This window comes from Melampsora larici-populina (genome assembly GCF_000204055.1).
Source record: "Melampsora larici-populina 98AG31 unplaced genomic scaffold MELLAscaffold_32, whole genome shotgun sequence".
Taxonomy (NCBI): Eukaryota; Fungi; Basidiomycota; class Pucciniomycetes; order Pucciniales; family Melampsoraceae; genus Melampsora; species Melampsora laricis-populina.
In genome coordinates, this window is record NW_006768796.1 from 266,922 (window position 1) to 292,918 (window position 25,997).

Consider the following 25,997-nt stretch of genomic DNA (forward strand, 5'->3'; position numbering starts at 1 on the left):
CTTTGGGTACATCAATCTAATGATGTAGATTCTCTTTGCAGATATGTAAAAGTCTCAGAACAAAGATCTAAGAGCTGGTTCATTTAAAATAGCCTTAAGTCTTGCCATTGAAATAGTAGTAGTAGCATCCTTTCCCCAACCTAACCTCTCAATGGATCTGGATGTAAATTATCTCGCAGGACTTGTCTACCTCCTGCTTGGCTTCCAGCCACAAAAGCTAAACCGGTGGCTTGGACAGATGGTGAAGCTCTATGATGAGGATTTATAGGCTCTGCTGAGTGAGTAGATGATGAGTCTCCTGCTTATTTTTGTTGTGATCCTTTGCTTTCCGAACCGTTCAACCTTCTTCCTTGATCAGTGATCCGATAAGTCACATTGGATCCATACTGAAAATCACCCTCTTGACTAGCTGAACCACGCGGTTCATTCATTAGGGACTGGGCAAAGCTCTGCAAAATTGCAATTCAACCGTAGTTGAAAGCGAGTTGCAAACAGCTAAGCCACTGTTCAATCAATATGAAATTTCCTTATTTTTTTTTAGTAAGCTTTATGGCACTAAAAAAAATAGGGTGGCGCACAGGCATGACCCTCCCTAAGACGAGCTGTCTATTCAAAATTTCCCCCCCCACCTCAGCCAAAAGCCTATGGTAGAACGCTTCTGGATAGCCTGATATACCTTTCACAGGTTGCTCTCGCTCTGGTTTTGGTGAAATCATCTGACAGTCGGGTCTCTTGGGCTTGCAGGAGTAATCCTGACACCTCCTGTTTGCATAAATCGCTTTGGTCGACTTCCAGGGGATTCATGCGCTTATTGAGGTGGCTAAATCCTCTGTCGGTCAAAACCTTGCCCAGTCCCTATTGGAGCTCGTACATTGACTTGTACTACCTTATCACCACCTTTGGATTTATCAATATGAAGAGTGAACAGACCATATCAAACCAAGTGAGTCAGAAGGTCTACAGCCTCTGTATGTCCACAACACATTGAGATTTCAACCAGTCTATAGATTTCACTGGTAGAAGAAAAGACCTGTTTTCATTCATTGAGAAAGTAGTAGCTGTAGTCGTAGTGACGATTCGAGATGGATCATCAGGATTGGTTATATTGATGTAAGGGGGATGTACAGGTCGAGATTGATGAATTGAAGAAGATTCTGAAGGATCTACATTTGTATCGCTCATAATGAATGCGATTCAAAGGAATGTATCGCATCTCATTACGACAAACAAATTGTTGTATCGATCAAAATTGATGTGATTCAAGGTATTATATCGCTCACGGGTTTGTATCACATGGTCACATGTGCAATGTGTAGTCGTATTGGGCTTGAATTTCTGAACTTGCCTTGCGAGTAACCATCACGGCTGATTATTATTGCTTTCAGCCTTGCGATCTTACGTCGCAAGACAAATTCAATCGCTTCATCAACATGCAATATAAAATCACATATTCATCATGATGCTTTTGAAAAATGTGATTTGCCATCGCCGGTATAAAGGCTATGTGTACTAGCATACGCACATGCAAAGTAAAAATGTTGGTGGTGTACACATGTACATCAGCTTGAAAGAATCCAGGATGACATGCTCGAGCATCAGAAGACCCTGATCTAAAAGAAAGATAGATATCCCCTTGAGCCTAGTTACATTCCAAGACCAAGGGATCAGAGACAAGCAACACCATATTGGTTACAGAAGACCATCATGAACTCGCACAGAAAACCCTTATGTGTTAGATCACAAAGAGACATGCATATATAAGCAGTGGTTTTCTGCTTCTCGAGAAAGGAACCATCATTATTACAAACCAACAAACTTATCCTTGAGAGATCAAACTCTATGACTTATACTAAAAACTGGCAATTACTTTTAATTTAGATCATCTCAATTTTTTGATATCACTAGAGCATCGGGGGCGGCCAGCCGCCCTCCCGGTAAACATTTCCATACCACTGGTAATAACCTCCTCTCCTGTCTCACATTATACAATTCTTAGCTTCAAGGACCTGAACCGGGGCCTCCCTCCACCTGTCATTTTTATTGTGCCCCCCACTACGCTCACCATGTTCCCAACACGTAGACGATCATCATTGATAGAACACAGCGTGTTGATATCACATGGGTATTGTATGTGTCCTCAAACATTGTCTTGTCTAGAGCCACCCGTCAACGTTGCACAACTACGGCAGGAACATTGAACTCATGTATCTGTCCCTAGACCACCTGTGCCCTAGACAGATGCACAATCTGAAATTATATGTTGGCAGTTCCATCAAAATCCCGCCTCCTGGTCATTACACGCCCTCAACCTATGGTTGTAGCCTGGTCCAACAAAGACTCGGCCACACCAAAGTCAATGTTGACATTCACATTGCCCCGGTGTGCACCATGAGGACGTTATGATATGGTCATTCATCTTGCACTATCACCCTGGTCATTAGAAATGCATTCTTGGTTGTCATGATTGTATGAGTGCCATTCATTACAATTGTCAAATTGAGCATGTCAAAATTGCTATTGGTAGCAATGCATTTACTCTTGTAAGCCCGCCGTCTTTGCATAACCTGTGTTTCAGCGCCCAACTGCAAGCATGTGTCAAATATGCTTGCCACAAATCCCTGTTAACTTACTGCATTGCCAACCCAAAATATGCCGGTTAACGACATTGGCAGATAGCCTCCATTGATCATCATAAGCTGATTATGTGGATGCATCATGTTGCTATTGTGAGTACTGCATCAAGGTTAAGTGTTTGCTGTGCAACCCATTACGTCAGAGCCCAGCGTTCATACCATCACACTGCTTCCTTGGACAACCTGGAGTGTCAATCCCTGTGCACAGCCCTGACCCAATGAATGTCCCTGGGCATTGACTCCATCACTTGATGCTGAACGCACATTACAACAGCACAATATCACCATAATCACCCAACACTCCTTCCAGTCCAAAACAGCCAAAGAGCAAAAACAATACCAAACTCAACATTGTGTCCAACATGACCATGGCACCTTTTGACACCGTACTACATTTGAAATGGAGCGGTATTTTCAAGCTTGGCTTGGAGGTATACCAAGTTCTATTTCCACTACCTCATGTATGCTAATTGTTCAGACCTGTATCATCATGAATCAATCCCCATCACCTTTTCCCTTCTTGCTTGTTGTTCCTGACAATGACACAGTCTTAATCCAACATCATCACTACAACCTTGCAGGCTTCATCATCATCTCCACTGTCCAAGGCAACCTCATCACATATTCTGACCACACAGATATACTCCTGATGCCCCGTCTATACTCCATTGCATTGAACTCAGCCGGGGGACATGACTGCTGATCAAGCCCACAGTTGTTTGACCCGCCTGTGGCAAAGCCCGCCAATACTATCTGGTAACGGTGCTTGGATGGCAATGCTTACACACCTGGCATGTAACATTTCCGTGAGTACTGACATTCAAAAGATACCATCTCACACCTGATTTGTTTCTTCAGTTGGCTTGCAGTGCAGATTTCTGCAGTGTGTACATAGTGCCCCTATCCCTGATGCAACAACATGATCATGCCCTATTCAGCCTCGGTAATGTGCTCAATGTTCAAGGTCACATCAAAAAATTCACTGGCAATGCTATGTATTGGACAAATTCTTCTCACATTATTGTTGCTGACCTGATCCCAGTTGCACAGTGCTACATTTTCTGGCACCGTGCATGCATGATCATAGCAACACCCATGGCAGAAAATCTTGCCAACACATTCTTTTTTTAGGCCGGAAGCTTATGACAACCATAATTGTGTTCTCCCCAAGTGGCCAAACTGCTATGTTCACGCGCTTGTATAGAGTCAGCACATTGCTATGTTGCAATTGGTGCATAGCCGTGTTGGCATTGACTTTGACGGAGTTGTGGCTTGCAAGATCTATGTCTCAGAGGCCTAAGGAGAGCAAATTAGTACATGTGCACACTTGATTTGTAGCGAGTTAACTTACTTTGATTTCCCAAGTGTTGGTTTCAAAGTGATGACCAATGACATGACCGCAAAGACTGATTAAAGCTGTTGTAAGATCTACTGGCAGATTTTTCGAAAAAATTGTCATCACCAGATTTAACTTTTGAAGTCAAACACTCAAGATTATGTCACTTTCAGAGTGAACTCTATTTTCCTGGTACAGAGTGGATAAATGGGCAGTAGAGTTATCAATCTCAAAAGGGCTTTCCCAAGTTTTTGACCTCTACATTAAATCTAGCAGCAACACAAAGCTCTCAAAATCTGCCAATAGAATGCAGCATCATACCTTCCTTGGTCTTGGGTGATTGGCAGTATATGCTACTTGAGACACATGACATCAACTTTGTCTAAAAGATGTTTCTAAAACTGTTGTACACAAAAATATGATACGATTCTTTAAACCAAAAAACAAACTATTTCAAACATGGCGACCGTAACATTGATTGAATGTTGTAAGTGACATCACAGAGATGTGAAAATGATCAAAGCTTAAACCTATCTTCATGGCTGAATAAGAGTGAATAAGAGCCAATTAAACCGTGCTCGTTCACAATGCCAATAACAATATCCATCCCACAGCAATCTCACACCTCATGTTCATCTAGCTCGGCTCTTTCCGCGTAAATCTAGAGTTTCAGTGTGACCATTTGTTTGGGAAGGTGCAGTAGATTGACTTGTGTGAACGGTACCATTAGCTTCTTGCTTCTTTGATTCCATTGTTGAAGCAGCAACAGCACTCCATTTGGTCATGGTATACACTACACAAAATCTAATGTATTCCGGACAGATTTCTAAAATCTTCTTAATACAAAAATGTAGATTACAAATTACACAAATACTTTCAATACCAAAATATTCCACGTAGATATGAGACATAATAGAATGTTGAAATGAGAAACATTCTGGTAAACCACTTGGGTATTCGCAGGTGGGTACGCGTATACAGATTTTGAAGGAGATTTGGCAGTTTTTAGAAATTGATCAGATTACAAAAAGGGATCCAAGATTCCATTACATAATATTGTTTTGGATCTACTGTCGTTTTGGTGCCATTGTATGGTTGAACATTTCCAATCACCTTGCCCTAAGAGTAAGTAAATTGTTTCCCACTTCCTGTTACATAATCTTCCTCCGGAGAAGACCAAGATACACGCCGGCATGTATTGCAAATAAAGAAACCGCAGGAAAGTTTTGCGTAACTGCTAACTTGATGGTGATCGGTATATAATGATCTTAACAACAAATTACCGGATGAGTTTATAATCACAATCTGATTAAGATAACACACCGTGATGATCACCGCATGATCAAGTATTAAGCATTGACACATATATGCGCTGAATGATATGTAGTCAATGGATTTAACAAGTCATGCTAATATGTTGTTGTAACCCCAATTTTAAAGTTAGTGATCAACACAATATCCTTTGTGTAGTAGTGATTTGTTTTGTAATCCACCTACAATTATCATGAACCAAAGAAAGGATCCGGCCACACCACCACGTTACCGCCGTCAACTCGCCCCACAGCGAGTCCACTGCAAGCACCAGTCAGCTTCAAAGGACTCTCCTTTTTGAAAACAAATTCTCCTTATGTATATTTAAACGTTCTCTGATCATTAGTTCAGGAAATCGGTTACTCTTGCAGACTTTCTCCCCTGAGTGATTGATCCTCAATCACTCAAGTAATCGTTTGGTTTTGCGAGTACACAATCAAGTTTGGGCTTTATCGTGTAAGTCCAATCTGATTTCAGTTCATGTCTTGCTATCCTGTTCGCAAACTTACTTGGTATTGTGAATCAGGATTGATTCTATTCATCCGAAATTGTCTCTTTTAATTATTCTGTGTGTTCCGTGACGATCCCTCATCATCACGTACGTCTAGAATTATCGGCTTTCATCTTTTGTAGCTCTTGAATTGACTAGACTGATCAACAATGTTTGCAGGTGCTTGCTAAGATGACGAAGTCGAAAAAAAAGAGCGGCAATTCTCCTGGTGTTACTCCTTCAAGTTCTAGCAAGAATGACCCTCACGGTTCGAAGCCAGGCTTTGGAAACCCTGAGGATTCAAAGTCAGGTGTGACAAACTCTCAGGGTCCGCCTCTACCACCAGGACCTCCGCCACCTCCCCTACAATCTTCAATCCCATTTCAAAAGAACGAGGTCCTGAACGAGACTTGGTACAAGCTTCAATCAATGACCAGTGGAATGCGTAAATTTCTTGAGCACGACTTCGATGAAAAGTGGCAAGAGGTCAAATGTGACGACTACTACCGGATCCTCATACACTTCCATCCCGAGACCAAATCCCGACCAGACCACAAGAAAAGCCTCCTCTACAAAGCCTTTAAGGATGATGTAGCCCCCATCTTACAGCCATACAAGCTACCCGCGCCGCCGGCCCCTATGCAGACCAAAAATTCAGTTCGGAAAGATTTCAACCCACTTAGCCGACGAGTGAAGCGAGAACAACTTATTACTGTGATTCTCAATGTTTGACCTGAGACTACAATCCCATCGGATGCAGACATTGGAAGCTTACTCTATTTGTATCGAGAGCATGTGGATAAAGACCTTCAAATACCTGGTGATACAGAATATGTCCGATAACCAAACATTGTAACTCGTGAGATGGTCAAAGATCTCTTAAAGGAAGAGCTCCGAATGAGTTTGCAAGATCAAGCTCCCCACGTGTTTATTCATTCAAGAGCAATGAATCATCCAGCTCTAGTGAATCTCTACATCAAATTTGTTTTAGATGAAGAGGTTGAGCCGGGTATGTTGGTCCGTGGTTTTCACTATTCGCTTCTTCGCAAGAAGCCTTGATTAAACACTTGTTTAACAAATGTGGTTAGTACATTTTGGTTTTTGTCAACCCCTTTTTTGTTTCATCAACTCTGCTGACGCCGTCTTGCGATTGATTGCAGCCTGCAGTGTCCCACCAAACGAGTTTGAAGCCTCAATCTTTCACTCAGTCAGGTCCAGTTCATCGAAGAATATAGTTAATGGGGTACAGACCACAAAATCAAAACTTTCAATTCTTGATTTATTTAAATTTGATAGTACAAACATGATATTCGACTGTAGCTTGTCTAATTTGAAGAGCTAATTATCAGTCACGTTTATCCGGACTCGTTGGTTGGAGCATGTTTAGCTTTCTTATCTCTGATTAGTCTTTGTCTCGTGTTTCAACTTTCATCTTTGTAAACTAGTTCTTTTAGCCAAAAGGTTTCATCTATTTCTTGAATGCGACTTATGAATTATCCTGGAATGTTTCAATTGATTATTGTATCCCTCCCTATAACATATTTCTTTCTGATAGGAAAATTTGTTAGCCTCCAAACGTGAAATTCATCTCTTTCTCTCATGCCTCCAAAAACCAACCGGAGCAACAATCTTCATCGTGTTACCTGTTGCTGCCGTATCTATAAGTGTTATCAGGGAAAGTACCAAGATGCATATGGCGTGACTCAACGGGGTGTCGAGCTTCTACCAGAGGCATTTAGGAACCATCAATTAGCGGAAGAACGAGAGAAAGCAATCTCTAGCTTTCCTCTTCAACCAAGAGGGCAGACTTCTCAACATCCTCTGACCGAAGTCCACGAAGATACCCTTTTGGAGCCTCTCACACGCTTGAACTTGACTTCTGAATTGTCAAGACCGATCAATCATCATGCAAGATCCTCAAGCATAGAACACGAAAGCAATCAAATACATGAACCATTAAATAGCTTGTTCTTCAATCAAGCTTTGTTGCGCGCTCCTCCGGAATCTCCTCCGCCGTCCTCTGGAGTTTGCTTGGCAGCTTTGAAAGCACGAGATCAAGGAATCCTGAAAGTGTATGATTGTGGTGAGCTTCTGCCTTTATAACACACTTATCCATTTCAGGATGTACCAAACTTATTCTACAATTCTACAATTCTAAACCATTTATACAGAGCGGTTCCACACATTTACGCTACAGAATATCAATCCGCTGCTACTTCAAGTTGCCCTAATGGCGGCTCTTTTGAGTATCTTTGGGAACATATCGATGTCTACCGCATCGTGGTTTTTGGATTGTCTGAAAATAATAATTGAATTGGCTCTTACGCATGGAATCAATCCTCTTCACTCTCCTACAGCTTTGAGGCCATCTGATGTGACAAATTTGTGTCGGATTCCCAAAACAATTACCACTGTGATTTCATGGTTAAAACTTGATCCATATCTTATTGAAATGAACTGTTGTCAAGCATGCTTTGCCTTGTGACCACTAGAACATACCCCAAAAAACTGTACTCATCAAGTTTCTCAAATTCCCGGAGGACCACCAGATCAGATCAACCCAAATACTCACAAAACATCTCCAGTTCAAGACTATGTACCCGATATTTCAGAGTTTTCAAAAAGAACTTGTGGTCAATTACTAACCAAAGTAACAAGAGGCAAATCAGTTCCTGTTCGAAGATTTGCCTTTCAAAGTCTTTAGGAATGGATCGCGCGCTTGCTTTCTCGTCCTGAGATTGAAACATTACTAGACAAGTCATTAGTGGAATCTCGCAGGCCGTTTGATCGGAATAAGCCAATAAAAGACATACACGAAGCGAAAATCTGGAAACGCTTTAAAGGTCCAGACGGCAAGCAATTCACCGCAACAAGTGGCCATTTAACATTTGGGATGTTCATTGACGCAATTAACCCCTATGGAAATAAAATCAGCGGACATCATGCATCAGTTACATTTATTGTCATGGTCTGCCTGACACTTCCTATAAATATTCGGCACCGACCTGAGAATGTTTTTGTTGTTGGTATCGCACCTGGACCCTCTGAACCGTCCTTGGAGCAAATGAACTGGATTTTACTTCCAGTGGTGAACGAGCTCAGAGCATTATGGAACCCGGGACTACTCCTTTCAAGAACTCATCTTTACAAATCTGGGCGTCTTGTACGAGCTGCTCTGCTGATTTTTATAGCTGATATACCAGCTCTTCGGCGCTCATTGGGTTTTCCAAGTGCAACAGCCATGTTCTTTTGTTCAAAATGCCTGATCACTAAAAACGACATTGAAAATCTAGATAAAACAAAATGGTCAGCCCGCACATGCGCTCAGCATAAACTCTGGGCATTTGAGGCTCGTGACTCAAAGACTGTGAAGGAGCGACAACATATATTCAAGAGCCACGGTGTTCGTTACTCAGTACTGGTGGAACTCGAATATTGGGACATTATAGAATACCATTCCACTCTCTCACTAGCGATATCTACGAGGTTGGCTTGTAGATAGTCACACCTATGGTAGTATCATTTTAATTACTCATCATAAGGTATGTAAAGTCTTAACAATACTGTCACAACAGGTCCTAGGCAGACGTAGAGGGTTCGTAATGAAAACTCTATGTCTCTTGGGGGGGGCCCCCGGCCTCAGACGGGGCCGAGGGAGGTAGGACCGCCGGTACAGCAGATGGGGAGTGCTTCCCCTATGACTCGGGGCCCAGCCCTGAGCCTGTGAACTCCCACCTGCTGTGTCCCGCGTCATATCACGCCCTCCCACATTACGTCAGTCTTCAACTTCAACGACCTCTCCACCTCAATCGGCGTCTATCACAGCAACTGGCCACACATCCTGATTCCTCACGCAATCAATCACTAGCGCCGACTTCACCAGCATAATAACTAAACCTGGAGGTTCTCCAGCAACTTTATCGTTTCTAATAAAACAGTCCTCCGTCGTACTCCCTAATATACAACTGTAAGCTTTGACTTCCAGCGGCCAACGGCAACGTAGTCTCTTCTAAAGGATACTCAGATCCACCTCAGGGAAGCACCGCCGACTCGGAACGAGTGGCCCGTAAGTTTACATCCTGCCTGATCTTTCCACACGTTGTCGAAGATCTTCTGACACCTCGACTTTATCAACGTTATTTGTTTGCTTCCGGACCGGTAGGAAAACAGGGGGTCGTCATCCGTCGCATCCGTATCTTCTATTAGCCGACGTACAGCTGCGACAGGGTCTAATATATTCGACTGGTATTGACAATGTATTTCCTGGATTTCGCCCACAGCTGCTGTTTTCGCCGCACAAATCCTGATCTTTGAATAACGACCATTCGGATCCCACACTAAATCCTTCACTTTCACCTGATCTACTACGCTAGACAACTTCACCAACTCTCCAAGCCTTGCCATCCCCCAAAAGGCGACCAAGGCAACGGTGTAAGCCACCTGGCTCTCCATATTTCCTTCCACTAACTTCTCCACCAAGGTAAACAAGTGTTTTATTAACACTGGATCTTTCTTCGCCTTCGGTTCAGACAGTAGCTCGATCCTCTTTGCCGCCGTTAAGATCGCCTCAATTCTCGGAGTCACGTTGTGCGGGTATTCGAAATTGTGGAAAAGATGCCATGCCTTCACTCCAGACAGGTAAGTTTGGATGGTGTTCGATTTAATTGGTATCGGGTTCTGATCCAGGACCACTTCCGGTATTTTGGGCCCTGCCCAAACTACGAAGTTACACAACACCTTCGGGTCAATCGGAAGCAAAGAAGATCTTGGTATGTCTTTCTCTGTCGCATAAGCTATTAACTTAGAAACGCCGGCATTATAGTGTTTTATCGTCAACTCTGACCAACTTCCGCTTTTAATGTAGATCTTTACGTAATCGGTGTCTGTGTCGTTTAGGCCATCTCTTCCCTTTAGGAACTCCATAACTTTGTCGATGAGGAACAGTAAGCGATATGGAAGGACTATGAACTGAAACGTGGAATAAATTGAGTTGGTTTTAACTCTCTCAAATTTCTCTCACAGTTACTCCGGGTTAACAGCTCGACCCGGCCAGCCCTCGGGCCACAGGAAACCGTCAAACACAGGTAATCAATTGCATTTCACAAAACTTGTTTCACGATCGATCGTAAGTCCAAAGGGACCTCTATTTTCACCATATCATCTGCCTTTCTCTTATCCTTCCCTCTCGACAGAAGGTCTGCTAGGTTATCATCTGTCTTCACCCGATGGGCTACCACATCACAATGTAAGAGTTCCAGCAATTTCTGCAACCTTTTCCATTCCTCGTTTACCATGATATCCTTGGATTTTTTCTTGTCCACCGCGGATTGAGATGTAGTATTATCTGTCAATACTAACAACGTTTTACCTTTCACCTCATAAAACTCATTAATCAGAATTAACCCCAGACGAATCGCGACTGACTCAGCCCACGCGATGGTACGCCTACCTCTCGCCGTCTTCTCAGTGTCCCAGCCGTCTGCCAAAGTAAATTGCGCCCATTTCGCACCTACCAGGACTCCTATTCCTTTCATCGACGCATCCCCTACCCACTCTAAGTCTACAGGAACTTGGTCTGGAATGATTCGTCTAGGTTTTAGTGTCTTCAACACACACTGCCATTCTATTAAGTCTTCTCTAACATCTCTTGGCACCCTTCGCTTTGCTGATGCCACTTGCCATTCCTTCTCCCACCGATAAAGACTCGACAGATAACATTTTAAATGAGGAACAATGTGTGTTGTGTGAACCAGTCTTCCAACAAATTTTTCAACCATCTTAAGATCAAACAGTGCACCAGGTACCAAGAATTCATCCACTTGTTGACGACAAGCTTCAAATTTCTCTGTTGGTAAGCGTACGGTTCTTTCCTTTGAGTTCCATATAAAACCTATATACCTTTGCTCTTCCGCAAACTCATGTACTTTCTCCATATTTGAAGCTACTCCCATCTCGTTACTCAGTTTCACTACGTCTACAATCAAGGTTTGGTTTGTCACTTCTTTTACCAGTAGATTATCATCTACCCAACGGAAGGCCGCCTTCAACTTAAAAACTGCTGCGATAATTGTCTTCCATAAATCTGCTGGTCGTCCAAAAACGCCGCACCCCGCAACACCTCCAAATTGAATACGAGAATCTAACCACAGTCTGTTTCTTAAATCGAGAATGAAGAGATACCGCCACTGAGATGGGTGTATAGGAATCTGCCTATACGCCTTTTCCCAATCAAATCTTCTGTGCAACTTTCCTTTTCATACTATTAACCCTGTTTGTTGCATAAGAAATCTACTTCATTGAAGTGGAATAAGTGTGTGGATGGATATATCACATAACTGAATAACACGCGTGCATGAATGAACTGTAGCACAAAACTGATCTGATAGCTTTATAAATTGTGTACATCAATCTTAGAAGGTATTACAACCACATGACTGATGGAGTTATGTAGCCTTTGATTCCAAATAAAATATAGCGAATCCTTATCAGAGATTAGCTGTGTCTGACAAGTTATTTCTTATAAGGATTCGATGTATCACACTCCTATAACAATCATTGGCCATAAACTTTTAACATAACTAAATAACGTGTGTCTGTAAAACCAAAACTGATCTAATAGCTTTGATTGTGTATATAAATTGATGTCTGAAAGCGTAAGAGTTAAGACAAGAGTGAAGAAATGAACACTATTGCACTTTTGATGATGAGGTAGGATTGAAATCAAGCACGCAAGCATTAAGATTGAGAGCCACCTCCTGCAAAAACAATCAGACAATGCAAAGAGGAAGACACCTATTACGACTCGGACCAGCAAACCCCATTTACAGCAATTACCCATTTTGTCATCTCATTAACCACTAGGGTGTATCCTCCAATGACACAACTTAACCCATAAACAAACCACTAGAACAACTCAACTAACTTAAAACCCGATGATGTATGATTCTCTTAACAAGTGGTTTAATATATGGCGTCGGGAATGGCTACGTTGAAGGAGCAAGTTGATGCTTGACAAGGATGTCCCTAAAACCAAATTTTATACAATTAATGAAAGGTAAATCGGGAATGATCATGCCATTTGGTGTTATGAATAGCTTACGTATGATGCTTGATAAACGCAGTGATGAATTCAACATCTCGAACCGCGGTATTAAACATCTCCTGACGTAATTTTAATGAAGTATTTGCACTTTTTAACCGCTCCTCAAAGTCTTCATGTTCCTTTCGTGAGAGTTTAGGCTGACACAGACGAAACTGGATACTTTCGATCAACTCGTGGGAATCTCGAATAAGGTGTAAAGTCTCTTGAAGGGCCTCAATGGCTTCAGTTTCAACGTGCGAGATTTCATCAATCTCTTCTTTCTTCAGAAACTTGTAGTTCCGGAGAAAGTTTGAGTTTAATCCTTCGGCTTCAAGACGATAGTTCCCGTTCTTAAAATTTTGGAGACCGTATGCTTCAAATTCTCCGATTCGTTTGGTATCGATATCCGCACTGGAGTTGACCCATCTGGTAGATTGCGAAGATATGTAAATGGGGGCTTCGAATACTGCTTGAACATAGCTCTGTTCGCAATTGAAAGAGGAGACTAAATTAGATAGACGTGGGGCAACCATTTCGATGAAAATCTTCAAGAGGAGCTCATGGTCGTGGCGTGCATTTTCAGTAAATTGGAGATGAGGATAAAAAGCTATGATCACCTCCACAATTTGAGAGGGAGTGGCTTTGGTTATAAAGAGGTCGGGATCAATCCTAGGCTTCTCTTCACCAACAACGTATTCAAGGATATAATTAGGTAGGAAAACATAGGATTGGACTTGATCATAAGACATGATGTATGGATGAGCTTTAAAGGGTCCGAAGATAATAATATGTAATTATAGATCAAGAGAGGGAATCAGGATGAGCTGGTCAAAAATGGGCTTTCTTTATACCGAATTATAAAAGTTAAATTGATCAGAAGGTTGCCATTTTCATGAACCCTTCGATCTTACATACATGTTTTTGTATAAGTGGAATCCACATGCATGATCATCCAGAGTACATAATCGGACCATATATGTAACTAGCAGATTGGGCGGCGGGCGCCGCATTGACAACTCAGAGGATTCACAATGAACATTTAAAATGATCAATATGAGACAAAAACTTCAAGTCTTGCTGGTAATTTTCTCCCTCCAGCCATTGCTTCACATTCTGAGGTCACTTCAAACATTTCAAAGTTACCCCAGGGCCAAGGCTTTGTGTGGTTTTGGGCTAACCAAGATTGCTGCTAACTTGTATCATGATGACATGATATAATATGATCTGTGACATTAATCTTTATGAATGCATCAATTTTGCATAAACATTTATGATAACATCATCCAATAAGAAACAAAATGAAGATACAGCCAAGGGTTGATCTCAGAATCATGGATACAGGGTATGCATAGCCAATTTGTTTCCCACAAATTGAGAAAACTGAGGAGATCTAGGATCTGAAACCTTGGACGGCAAAATCATCCAAAGGTTTTGATCTGATGTCTTTTGTAATGCAAAAAATACCTTGAACAAAAACCTTGGACAAGGTCTGGCCAAGGTTTTGCATCCATTGATATGGATTCCTTCACCCAAGGTAACAATGTTGGTGGTGATGTCTCAATGGATGCACAACTTGATCAGATTCCAGGTTCTCCAACCGGATCCTCTACTGATTGATTTCTTATTATCCTCTAGAATTTGCATCCTATTTGTTGAACTAACTATATTGCTACAGTATCTCCTAACTATTGGAACCCATGTGCACACAAACAGATTCTGAAAAGAAACAAAAACTGGGAATGTGGCAATCCACATTGCTTTGGTTAGATGTGAGATGAGATGAACACACTGACCCATGATTGCCTTGAGCTTTTCACTGATCTCTGGTTACTACATGTTTCTTTCATGTGAATATAAGTTGCATTTTGATTGAATTCTAGGTTGAATCTGAAGGTAATGACATGGAGGGAATGCACTCCAAATAGGATGGCTTCTTGGCTTCTAGCAATAAACTTACATTTCCACAATTAAATGCTAGCTAATATTTCATCCTTTGAAAAGACTCTAGAATATGCTGCCTGCCACTTTGCACTGTATTTTCTGTTTGGTCTTGCGGTTTCCAACCATCAAACACAAATGTGATTAACAGAATGAAATAAAGTTTGTCAGAATTTGAGATTTTTGACCAAAAGTCTGAAAAGAAACTTAGGGATAATCGGTTGTGCTTTGTTTGGTGAGTGTGACAAGTGTTGATTGAACCAAATGGGTGGGTGATGATGATAATTCAATTAAACTTGGGTTCTAACAAATGGTTCTGAGGAAAAACAAACTGATTTCCCAAGAAAACAAACTCATATATATTGGTTTTGGGTGCTGAAGTTGATTGTAGATGAAAATAATATTTACTAACCTTTGAAAAAACTTGTGGCATGAGGCTAAGACATTCTCCCATCAAGTTTCAACTTGTGGTTCATGAATTATTCTGGGATTTGGGCTGACTGGAAATTTTGAGCTCAGTGGCTGGAAGAGTTGATCATCCAAGCATGTATTAACATATGTGAGTAACTTTCAGGATGCTTGGTTCATATTGAGCTATCAATTTATCCAATCTTTTTGGAGATCAGCATATGATACATTTTGATAGTAAATTAGATAAGTCCATCAAGTGTGGGTGAAGTTTTTTTTGATTTTTTTTTGAGCAATTGATGTTTTATGTAGTTCAATCCAATCATCATTCATTCCTGAATAATTAGATAATCAATTTGAAGAGCAATTGATGTGTTTCTTCTTGTAGGGTCTTGTCTACTTAACAAGCCCTCACTGATATTATATAACTAAAATGACTACATATTTACAACTTGATATAACATTGATTGTTGAAGATAGTTCAAGTAAGTAACGTTCCTGAAGTCTTGACGGACACACAGACAGATGCTGAATGAGTTTAGAAGTTGATGTGATACACAATGAGTAGCCATTGACTATTCTGAACAAAAGCAACCCGAGTTTGTTTTGATTGAGGCCTCAAAGTTCATTTGAGTCAAGAGGTTGAAAAAGGGACAGTTCAATTGTGACCAAGCGGCTTTGAGATCAATATCAATATTGCTAAAAGTCACTAATTTCAAAGAAAAACAAATACATTTGTCAATAATAAATTTGTTTTTTGTGTATATAATCAGCTAAAATCTTCCATAAGAGCAAAGCACAAAAAGAGAAAAATCAGAAGCTAAGAAGAATAGAGGAAGTGACCACAAGACAAAGCACAGAAAGCTTTTTTTCCTTTGCCAGCAGCCATCCTCCTTGCTATATTCGACAAAAAGAATGGACATTAGCCAGCTGAAGATCTTCAAGAAGAAAAAAGATGAAGGAAGAAATTTTATATACATCTTGAAACCATCACCATGTAAATGGCCTTGTACCACGTTGACGTGCACACACAGAGAGTTTTGAAACCAATCTGAAAGTCTTTTGGTTGAATTTAAACTGAGGTTTTTGTCAAGTACCCTTTGTGAACAATGATTTGGTCATAGGATTTGTTGAAAATCCTTTGTCATCAGTTGGGTTCAACTGACTTTGAATGTCCCAGTTGATAAGGGGAAGTTGTACCTGTTGGGGAACCTTCTTGATGGGTCTTTTGAGGGTCTAAAAAAAGTCTTTTGTTTGTGCATGTCGACGTGCTACAAGAATACAAACATGGTGCATATAAGTATTAACAGCCAAGAATGTGGTCAATTTGACCCATAGAGGAATTAGAGCTGATGTCTAGAGAAACGAAGTAGAATAGAATTTAATGAGAAGATCTCATAGAAAATCTAGATATAGGATATTTTACTGACACCATCTTTTGCACTTTGGAATCCTGCGTCAAAATCAACTTCCGGTTTCCTGACAGTACTTTTGGTACTGCATCTCATCATGACGGAACTGCCCTTTGATTGCTAGTTTGAGTTGGACCAAGAGAGCTGTATTGGCTATCTGCTTGTCTACCTTATTTTGCAGCACAATCCATGCTTTTTTTGTCATAAACTACATTCAAACCTCTGAAATCCGGTCCTCAAAAATCCAATAACCTCTGATATGCGGTCAAATTTTGGTCCACCAAGTTGGGTTTTTAGCAGGGAGCTTGACTCTAAGATCTGGTAACCTCTGCTATTTGGTCAAAAAGGCGTCCACCAAGCCCACTGGATTTCAGAGGTTTGACTATAATTGTCCTCTCATTCTCTTCATCTGTACCAATACCCAAACCGCTCCGCTCCAAATAGCGGTTTTGGAGCGGCTTGGTGGTCCGCTATGACCTCCGCAACTCATAGCAGAGCCTCCGCACCAATGCCAAAACGCAAGGATCTCCATAGCGGAGCAACCAAAACAAATGGGTTGGGGCTTTGGGTGCAAAATATTGCAATATAGCGCAAAATCTTGCAATATAGCACAAAATATAGCAATTTTGATTTCTCCGCTCCGAAACTTTGCAAGACTTTTTTTCATAAATAGTGATTGCAGAGCGGAGAAATCCATAGCGTTTTGGAGTGGTTTGAGTGGTGTCTGTACAGCTAAAACTGTGGTAGAATGATTTCATATATCCATATATGATCAAGTTGATTTGTATGTCAGTTGAGTATTGGATGATCCTAATCCAAAATGTACCCAGGGAAGAATCTCATGCAAATGAGCAGACTGAAGTATGATTTGAGGTTATATGATTGATATTGCAGTAATCAATCAAGCTTTTCGCATTTCATTTTTAACTATCAAGATAATTCATATTCCATTTGTATAAACAACCTTTGTAACAGTTGAAGATATTATACAAGAGAAAAAAAAGGAGAACCAAGTGAACTCGCTTCAATCATCCACAACACTTCTAATAAAGCTTGCATTCCTAAGAAGATTAGCCGTAGCAGAGTCATCTGATTGATTTACATTTCCATCTGGTTTATGTGGTACTGTACCTTCTTCTTCTTTTAAAGAACAACGATAGCTTATTTAGTTCCAACACAATTAGATGCTAAACTTGTAATTGAAACTCAATATTTAGGTAATTGTCTTAGTGCTCTTTTTGCTGCTGAATTCCAAAATGAAACCATTGAATCACCATCACCTGTAGCAAATGTTCCAAAACTTTGAAAAACGTTTCATTTAAAGAAAAAAGAAGAAAAATCATTAAGTCAAAAAGAGAGAAAGAAGGAAAGAAGTTGATTTATAAGCAGGTACTGATTGATTGCCTACTGAGGATGAAATACTAATACATTAACAGGATAAATTATATCAAATTTATCAATTGTTTGCCAATGACATTTAAATGTGCATTTCTCGGATTGAACTTCAGTTGAAGTATCAAACAATTCAACTGCAACTCTTCCTTCAAATGAAGTAGAAGTATAACCTGTGTGAAAAATAACCAAATCAGAAATGATAGACGAATCTTCTTGACTGTGGAGTATCAAAGAGATGAATTAATAGACTCACCTTGACCATTTGACATACATCTAATCGCTCTAGTCATAAACTTTGGAGAAGATTCGCTTTTTTTCTACCACTTCATTTAATTTTCACGAATCTCAAATCCATATCTTCCTATAACTCCCCATAGCTACTACCAATTCATTTTCAAAAGTATCTAAAGAATAAACTTTTGAAGGTAAGTTAGGTAAAACTAAACTGAGAGAAGAATTAGAAGAGAATGGTTTGTTAGAAGAAGAGAAAGAAAACAATCAAGGGTTTTGTAGTATAACTGATCGATCCCATTGTCCTGTAATCAATCGATCATATTGAGTTGAATAATGTACACATTTCACTGCATCTTGATGAGTCGAAATCATTCTATTAGGTCTAGTATTGTTTCCAACATTACTTGTAAAACTATTAGTTTCTAAATTGATTTCTCTTGTGCCTTGATCGAGACTACCAGTGAATGTGTTTCCTTCATTTTTACCAAACCAAAACTTATGTCTGATATAGGTGATGGATGTGGATAGATGTTGATAGGATCTGTTGGATTATCTGTTTCTGAAGTAGATAGTTGAACCGTTTTATCCCATGATGATGTGATTAATAAGTTGGGTTTTGTCGGATGGAATTTGATTAATAAGTTGGGTTTTGTCGGATGGAATTTGATAGATGAAGTTACGTCTTCTGGATTCATAAAAAGGAAACACATGATCGAAATTTTTTAGTTCATGGGTTCTTCCATATTCAAAAATTAAAGTATGTTAATTCCCAATCACCCTCATCCATTGGAGTACCAAATTCTTGGTTCAACAGGGTACCTTGGCGATCAACAGTGAACTATTAGACCTAATTTTCAGAATGAGATAGGTCGATCAGAATGGTATGTGAGTAAGACTCACTCCTTCCACTTGATTGTGATCCAAATACTGCGACTAAGTCAAGGTTGAACCCCTTTTTGATTAAACTTAGATTGAAGTGAAACTCGCAGTCCAGCCTTAATCATGTAATCTTAACATCCATCTTGATCTTCGGATTGAAAGTTGAGAGTAATGAATAATGATGAGTAGCTGATCTGATCATTTAGAATAATGATTGCCATTGATAGTTAGTGTAGTATGTCTTTGTTGGATATTGATGAAGAAAGAGAAGATCAAGACCCGACTCACAACCTAGAGAGATTCCAGTAGTGAAGAGATGATGTTGTCCTGTTTTTGTTTTGTAAGCATTGTTCAAGTTGACTGGTCAAAAGCAATTGGTTTCTGACATAGATTTCTTGAGTAGCTGACGTGTGCCCTTTGTAAAAGTATACAGGTTTATGAGCAACTCATTGATTGGTGATACAATAGCGTTGGAGAACGGAAGTCAGGAGTCTACGCTGTAAAGCAAAGGTCCTCGGTTTGTGGTACAATAACGTTGTGGCATTGAGTCAAAACCAAAATGCCGTGAGTTGTTGGAGCTGGGTTGGATATTGATGCGGAGTGTCAAGTAACTGTAAGATGAAGGTGAAAGGGTTTACAAAAATCAGGAGCTAGCAGAGGAGGTGTCCGAGGAGAGAGAGGTTGGCCTACGTCTGAAGGGAGTGACCAAGGGAGACAGCTGAGAAGCTGGAGGCACAAATTTTGGGACTTAAGGTGTACCACTTGTTAAGGCCTTAGGGGTTTAATCCAGTTTCGCCGAGAAACTGGGTTGTGCCTTTAGTGTTATGATTAAAATGAGAGAATGTAGATCTCCAAAGTTAACTCGGATTAAGGCGAATTATGTGTGTTTCGTATCAACTTCTTGCTCTATCCAAGTCATTCAAATCAAGATTGACTTGTTAGGAGAATATTGAAACTGAGGTACTAGATACCTCCAACTTATATTGCTTGCAACAGATAAATTCTACAAGTCACCGTCCTGGACTTGGGCTGTCTCATGTACTACAAGTGCTTGGAAAAGTAGTATATATACTTTATAAGCCTAGTGAAGTTCTCAATTACTAGGCCAGCTTGCAAACTCGAGATTTTTGAAATATATTGTAGGTATAATTACTTCCACAAAAGTTTTACCATGTTCGCAATGTCACTACTGGATCAATTGTGGTCACGCCCGTCTCCTCAGGAGTAAATGCAGGAACAAAACTATAAATAGACAGATACGCAAGGGAAAAATTTATATTGTATTGATCACAGGAAACAGCTTGTACAATATATAAAGTCATAGGACCCGAAACCACAATATTATAAAACAATACTTTCCATTTTGAGCCGCATCAGAACTCTAGGCGTCAGAGCTTCCTTCTGTTTCATCCTGCTCCATCAGGCGTGCAATTACATCCTCGTGCGTGGAGATATCTTCTTTTGCAACTTCTAGCTGTCTACGCAAATCAAGCACTTGATTTTGCAAGGTCTCAAATTTGGCTTCCAGGGTAGAAAAAGCTGAAATGCCTCCATCCAGGCGATTTACATTAGTCTTTAGGTGGGAGATCGAATGATCTGGTACAAATCTGTCAGAAACTTGAGGCACACGAGATCTGAGATTGTGCATTGACATACAGTAGATTTCAAAAGTCTTGAAATCCACTCGTTTTCAAAATTGAGAGATGGTCCGTGCGCCCGGCAGTATAGTTGAGATTAATTGTGACATCTGTCAAACTTACACGCCACATCCAACAATATGCAGATGCTTAACTTCAAAAAATCGATGATCGATTCTATGATTCCTTCTTCTCCATCAACTATTGGTGTCCAAGTGGTAACGAGCTGCGGTAAAGCCTTGCCACGTTGGGTTCAGCGGAGTCAGTGTTCGACTCGCTCTTCTCTTTTGTCACCCGTGATTTTTTTCGTCAAGTCATTAATGACCAATAGCACCCAACCATGGACAAAACAATCAACACCTCCGTCTTATTCTCATCATTTTGTCCTACCTCAACGAGCAAAAAAGGACTTGTAAAAAAATTCAATTAATAGTTAGAGACAAAAGCAGACTCGAACTTGGGTAGTTGGCCTGGTGGCGAGCTTTATTGTAATGAGAACAGACCCTCATGCCGCTGCGTCACAGCGCTTTTGAATCGTCTCGTATTCTTTGCTATCAGTACGACCACACCTTAGGAATATATATGTATAAATATGAGATCTGGCATGTAAGTTTGACAGATGTCACAATTAATCTCAACTATACTGCCGGGCGCACGGACCATCTCTCGATTTTGAAAACGAGTGGATTTCAAGACTTTTGAAATCTACTGTACCATTCTCCTCTAGTCGCATGCTGTGCTGAAACAAGGTCACAGAATTCATTTCAATCTTCTCTGCCATCTGCGCTGTAGAGCCTTCAAGTGCAAAGACTATACAGACATGAACGAATATTAGAGTCAAATCCCAACTTATAAATATGCGGTCTTATTCAAAAACAAACTCACTACGTTCTTCACGGCTTCTTTCTTCTAAAAAGACTTCAACTCCAGACTTTGTAGTGTTTTTGACTGCAGTTGCAGTTTTCGTTGATGTGTCAAAAGATATTGGTGAAATATCTTTACCTATCACTGCCAAAGTAAGAAGGGTATCAATCAATCAATCAGAAGCCTTGAGGTACATTATAAATAGAATGTTCTCACCTAAATTTCCGGTGTCCAAAATATCCGTGTCCGAAAAGTCGATTAGGTCCATGACCTCATTGGTCCTAGTGAGTTCAGGCTTAGCCGGGATACGGATTTTATGTTTGATTTTCATGGGGCCACTTGAAACAGTGCTTGACATCGAAGGTTCTAGATTTGGCACCGTGATGGACGTATCTTTGGATTCCTCAAGCTTGACGGCTTCAGTTCTGCTTATTTCACTTTGAGTCGAGTGAGATGGACCTTTGTCTATCTCAGAAGGCTTTGAAGAAAGCTGGGAAGTATTGGAAAGGTTCAGTAGTCCAGATAATCATCATGAAGATGTCTGAAGTAGAAAGATGACCTACTTTTTTTTGGAATGTGTAGCACTGCTCTTGCGCACGCGTGATACCTTAGATTCTGAGAAAGATACATGCTTAGTTATAAGGTTGTAAGGATATGTTGAGCTCACAACATACATACCTCCAGTTTTGACTTGCTTTACACTAGCTCCATCTTCACTTCCGGTGTCGAAAGCCACAGCACGCTTTCGAACAAAAGACGGCAATGAAGGGACAGGTTTCGAGTCCTTGATCAGGGTCTCATGAAGGGTTTGTATTTTGGGGTGATGATACTGGGCAGTTTCGATTGTAGAGATGGTAGTCGGCTTTGTGTTGCTGATGTGTAATTGAGCACTGATTTTGGGTCTTGATGTGTCAGCCATGGGTTCGTTCGCAGTACCAAGTGTCACCGGAGCAGCCACATGACTAGTGAGATTCGGGAAAACTGGTAGAATAATAGCAAAAGATGAAATCGAGTCATATAAGTGATCAATAAGATCTGATAATTACTAGCATGAAGAATAAGATCGAAAGCTCACACTGAGGCTGCGCCCTTCGCACCTTGTCCACAAGTTTGTCCATGCCAATTCTTGGTCTCAATGGTGTCATGGGATGATTAATATGCATCCAATCAATCAGCATCTGCCTGTTGACACCTGGAGCGCTGGGGTCGAAGATTTCAGCCATGAATACGTCAAATGATTAAGAACGAGGGAGGTCGAATGATGTTAAACTTAGAAGCAACCAGGTGCACGCGCCTAGATTTGATCTCAAAAGGGAGGAGGAAAGATCGATGAGGTATCAGATCAGTAGATTGATATGAAAGAGAAGAGAGGGAGATCAGTACATACATTAAAAGAACTTCTTGAAGCATGAGAATCTCGAGACGGCCTGATTGTCATCCAACTTGCAAAGTCTCCTGAAAAAAATCTTCTGAATGGTGATACACTATAGGATCTGACCTGCAGGATTCTGAATGCGAAATATCAGATACGTACCTAAATGGTTCTCATTGATTTGATGAGTTGAGTGTCGGATGATGACAACCAGAACAATGCTGGTGGGGGAAAACACCAGAGAGGAAAGTGTGTCGTACTCATCTGATAGATCTAGAAGTTGGTCGATCATTTCAGAAAATCACCGCGGAACCTTGTGGTTTATTTTTTGAGTGAAATTGAATTGTGTTACACATGCTGTTGTGTAGCTCCTTATAAGCTACACAATAGATTAATTATGCAATCTATTCTTCACACTGCTATTGCTGAATACGTGGATCTAGATAATGAGTCCAATTGTTCACCACTAGCCGACATTATGAAATGATATCACTTTCAAAATCCCCGGAATATTTTTCTAACATGATTGTTTATGAAACCTTGGAAAAATCTTTGGAAATCTGGATATGTGGCCAGATTATTTGATACTCAAGTCAATCAACTTGATATGTCTCACTTGACAATCTTGTTATAACTCATCTCTACGTGGAATATTTTGGTATTGAAAGTATTTGTGTAATTTGTAATCTACATTTTTGTATTAAGAAGATTTTAGAAATCTGTCCGGAATGCATTAGATTTTGTGTAGTGATATGAGTTCTGGCTGTTACATATCTTGTCACAGCCATTTGTGCACACTTTCACAATCGCCCACAGATCCCTTCTACGTTTATCCACGCCCAACAACCGTCTCGGACCTCCAAGAGCCTGTCACAATAATCGGTTGAATCACCAAGGAATTTCGAAATTTTGATTGTACAATGATGGTAAGAATCAATCTATTGCTGAGTTGAAAGGTTTTCCACCAAGCCGTTCCCAGACGCGACATTGGCAGGATAGCTTTTGGTATTCGATCCTGTGGATGCACCATTGATCTTCTGTGAGGTGTTGAGTTCGCTAGGTTGGGTCTGCTGGCTCGCCTGAAGTCTACTTACATCATTTGGAGGGCGAAACATCATAGGTACGGTGACTGGATCAGAAGAAACAAACAGTGACTGGATGAAATCTGGTGCTTGAGTCAGAATTTGGTATCGTGGATCGAGCATCAAACAATGAGACTTGTTGAGGGAATCTGATCGCGTCTCAAGATGATTTGTTGCATCACTTGAGCCACTGAAGGCCCTATGACATTGAGACCGAGCATACAGTCCAGACTGCTCCATGTATTGTATTCGACGACATCCAGGAAGTGCATTAGAGGAAGTTTCCTTGCCTGGGATGGCAACAGTGTCATTCTGCGGCAGTTCTTGTGCGATTGATGATGCAGGGCCCTTGTCATTCCGAGTAGTCAAATTTGATAAGACCTCCTTCGATGTTGGTGACAAAAAAGCGCGCTCAACCACTTCAAACCATCTATACCACGCTGATGACTGTGGCCTGTGAATTGTAAGCGCGGCTCCGGTAACAATCCCACTGACGCTTGACGACAGCGATTTTGCTTGGTACATACTGAGAGGCTAACAAATGTCTCCCTGAGAGGAAGTTGATGACACCACGGTAGGGGCAGAAACATTGTACGGCACAAAGCGTGCGGATTCTAGATTTGCCGCGCCCTGGCGCTGCACAGTAGTGGCAGATGGACGCAGCGCTGGGAACGATGACGCCGTCAATTTGCGACGGCAGCTTTTTTTCGTATCGAGCAATTTTTCTTTTATATGTTTGATCTTTCTTATCTGACTTTTGAAATTTAGTATTGTTATTGTTTATTTCTTTCTCAAGCAGTATGTTATTGAAATAAGACTCAGCGTTCTTAATTTTAGATTAACTCTTCAATGTCCAAGATGTTTTCAAAGATCATTATTGATAAAGACATCTCTTTTTCAATATGTAGAAACTAGAAATTTAGATTAACTTCCATTGTCCAAGATGTTTCAACGATTGTTATTAATAAAGATGTCTCTTTATTAATACATAGAAACTAGACTGTGTATAACTGAGACAGGAGTACTTTTGTACCTACCTCAGAAGACCCTGATCGGAACAGACATTTCAGCCAGTATCAGGCAGCAGTAGCCATTCCGCACCAAGACAACATGGAGTTGCCAGCTCCTGTTATATAAAGGCTCAAATTTACCTCAGTAAACCTACTGTAACGAAGCCAATAAAGAAGCTTCAAGCAACATCATTCAGCTTTGATTCTCTTAAAGCCACCTGTTTTAAGTCTCAGGCTGACACTCACCCTGTGTCTCAAATTTTAGAACTTCCATCCAAGGACACTGATCAACAAGGGCTTGTCATCAACAACCACAAGGAAACATCCAATGTCCCAGAATTTCAAGGCATAGATCATGCTCAAAACTCTCTTTCGTGGAAATGCCACATTGTAAAAAATCAAGACACCACCCATCTTGACCACATGGTTGATGGAAATGCAGAGATAGAATAATGACGGTCTGTGAAGAAATGGTCGTTAAAGCAAAATTTCAAGGCTTTCACTCAGTACATTGAATACAACCAGGTATAAAAAAGAATCAATTGAAGGCTCAACTTCAGAACACATCCCCACCATAAATTCCACAAAAAACATTGAACTCATCATCTAAGGTATCACATTCATCCTCAAAAGATATATATATTCAGAATGTTGGAAATAAGGTGACCCTGAATCTCTTTCCAGCGCAAGCTGCAGAGTCCAATCAGAACTGTGGAAACACCCCAGGACACAAGGATCTACCAGATTTAAAGGCAAAAGTTCCATAATATGAAGAAGTAGATGTGGAGACACATGCAGAGTTTGTTGAGAATGTTGATGACAAAAAAGCAACATGCACATTGGACATGCACATTGTTTAATCCCCAATTTTTCATCATGTGTCCTGGATGAAAGACTCACATTTGCTTCAAACAT

At 40.6% G+C, this 25,997-nt stretch overlaps 4 protein-coding genes across 4 annotated transcripts; 1 reads left to right on the plus strand and 3 right to left on the minus strand.

Moving 5' to 3' along the window:
- Window positions 1–5,962: 5,962 nt before the first annotated feature.
- Window positions 5,963–6,502, plus strand: MELLADRAFT_89717 (uncharacterized protein; the record flags this gene model as incomplete). The annotated part of the gene is made up of 1 exon (XM_007412645.1): window positions 5,963–6,502. One exon carries the CDS (start codon window positions 5,963–5,965, stop codon window positions 6,500–6,502), a length of 540 nt encoding a protein of 179 aa, XP_007412707.1.
- An 11,313-nt stretch (window positions 6,503–17,815) lies between these two features.
- On the minus strand, window positions 17,816–18,294 carry MELLADRAFT_89718 (uncharacterized protein; the record flags this gene model as incomplete). Its single annotated transcript, XM_007412750.1, has 3 exons — window positions 17,816–17,909; window positions 18,018–18,174; window positions 18,258–18,294. 3 exons carry the CDS (start codon window positions 18,292–18,294, stop codon window positions 17,816–17,818), a joined length of 288 nt encoding a protein of 95 aa, XP_007412812.1.
- A 3,224-nt stretch (window positions 18,295–21,518) lies between these two features.
- MELLADRAFT_89719 (uncharacterized protein) lies at window positions 21,519–22,841 on the minus strand (the record flags this gene model as incomplete). Its single annotated transcript, XM_007412749.1, has 6 exons — window positions 21,519–21,535; window positions 21,640–21,762; window positions 21,835–22,096; window positions 22,182–22,225; window positions 22,297–22,599; window positions 22,694–22,841. 6 exons carry the CDS (start codon window positions 22,839–22,841, stop codon window positions 21,519–21,521), a joined length of 897 nt encoding a protein of 298 aa, XP_007412811.1.
- Window positions 22,842–23,928: 1,087 nt separating this feature from the next.
- MELLADRAFT_65206 (uncharacterized protein) lies at window positions 23,929–24,597 on the minus strand (the record flags this gene model as incomplete). Its single annotated transcript, XM_007412748.1, has 1 exon — window positions 23,929–24,597. One exon carries the CDS (start codon window positions 24,595–24,597, stop codon window positions 23,929–23,931), a length of 669 nt encoding a protein of 222 aa, XP_007412810.1.
- Window positions 24,598–25,997: the final 1,400 nt, after the last annotated feature.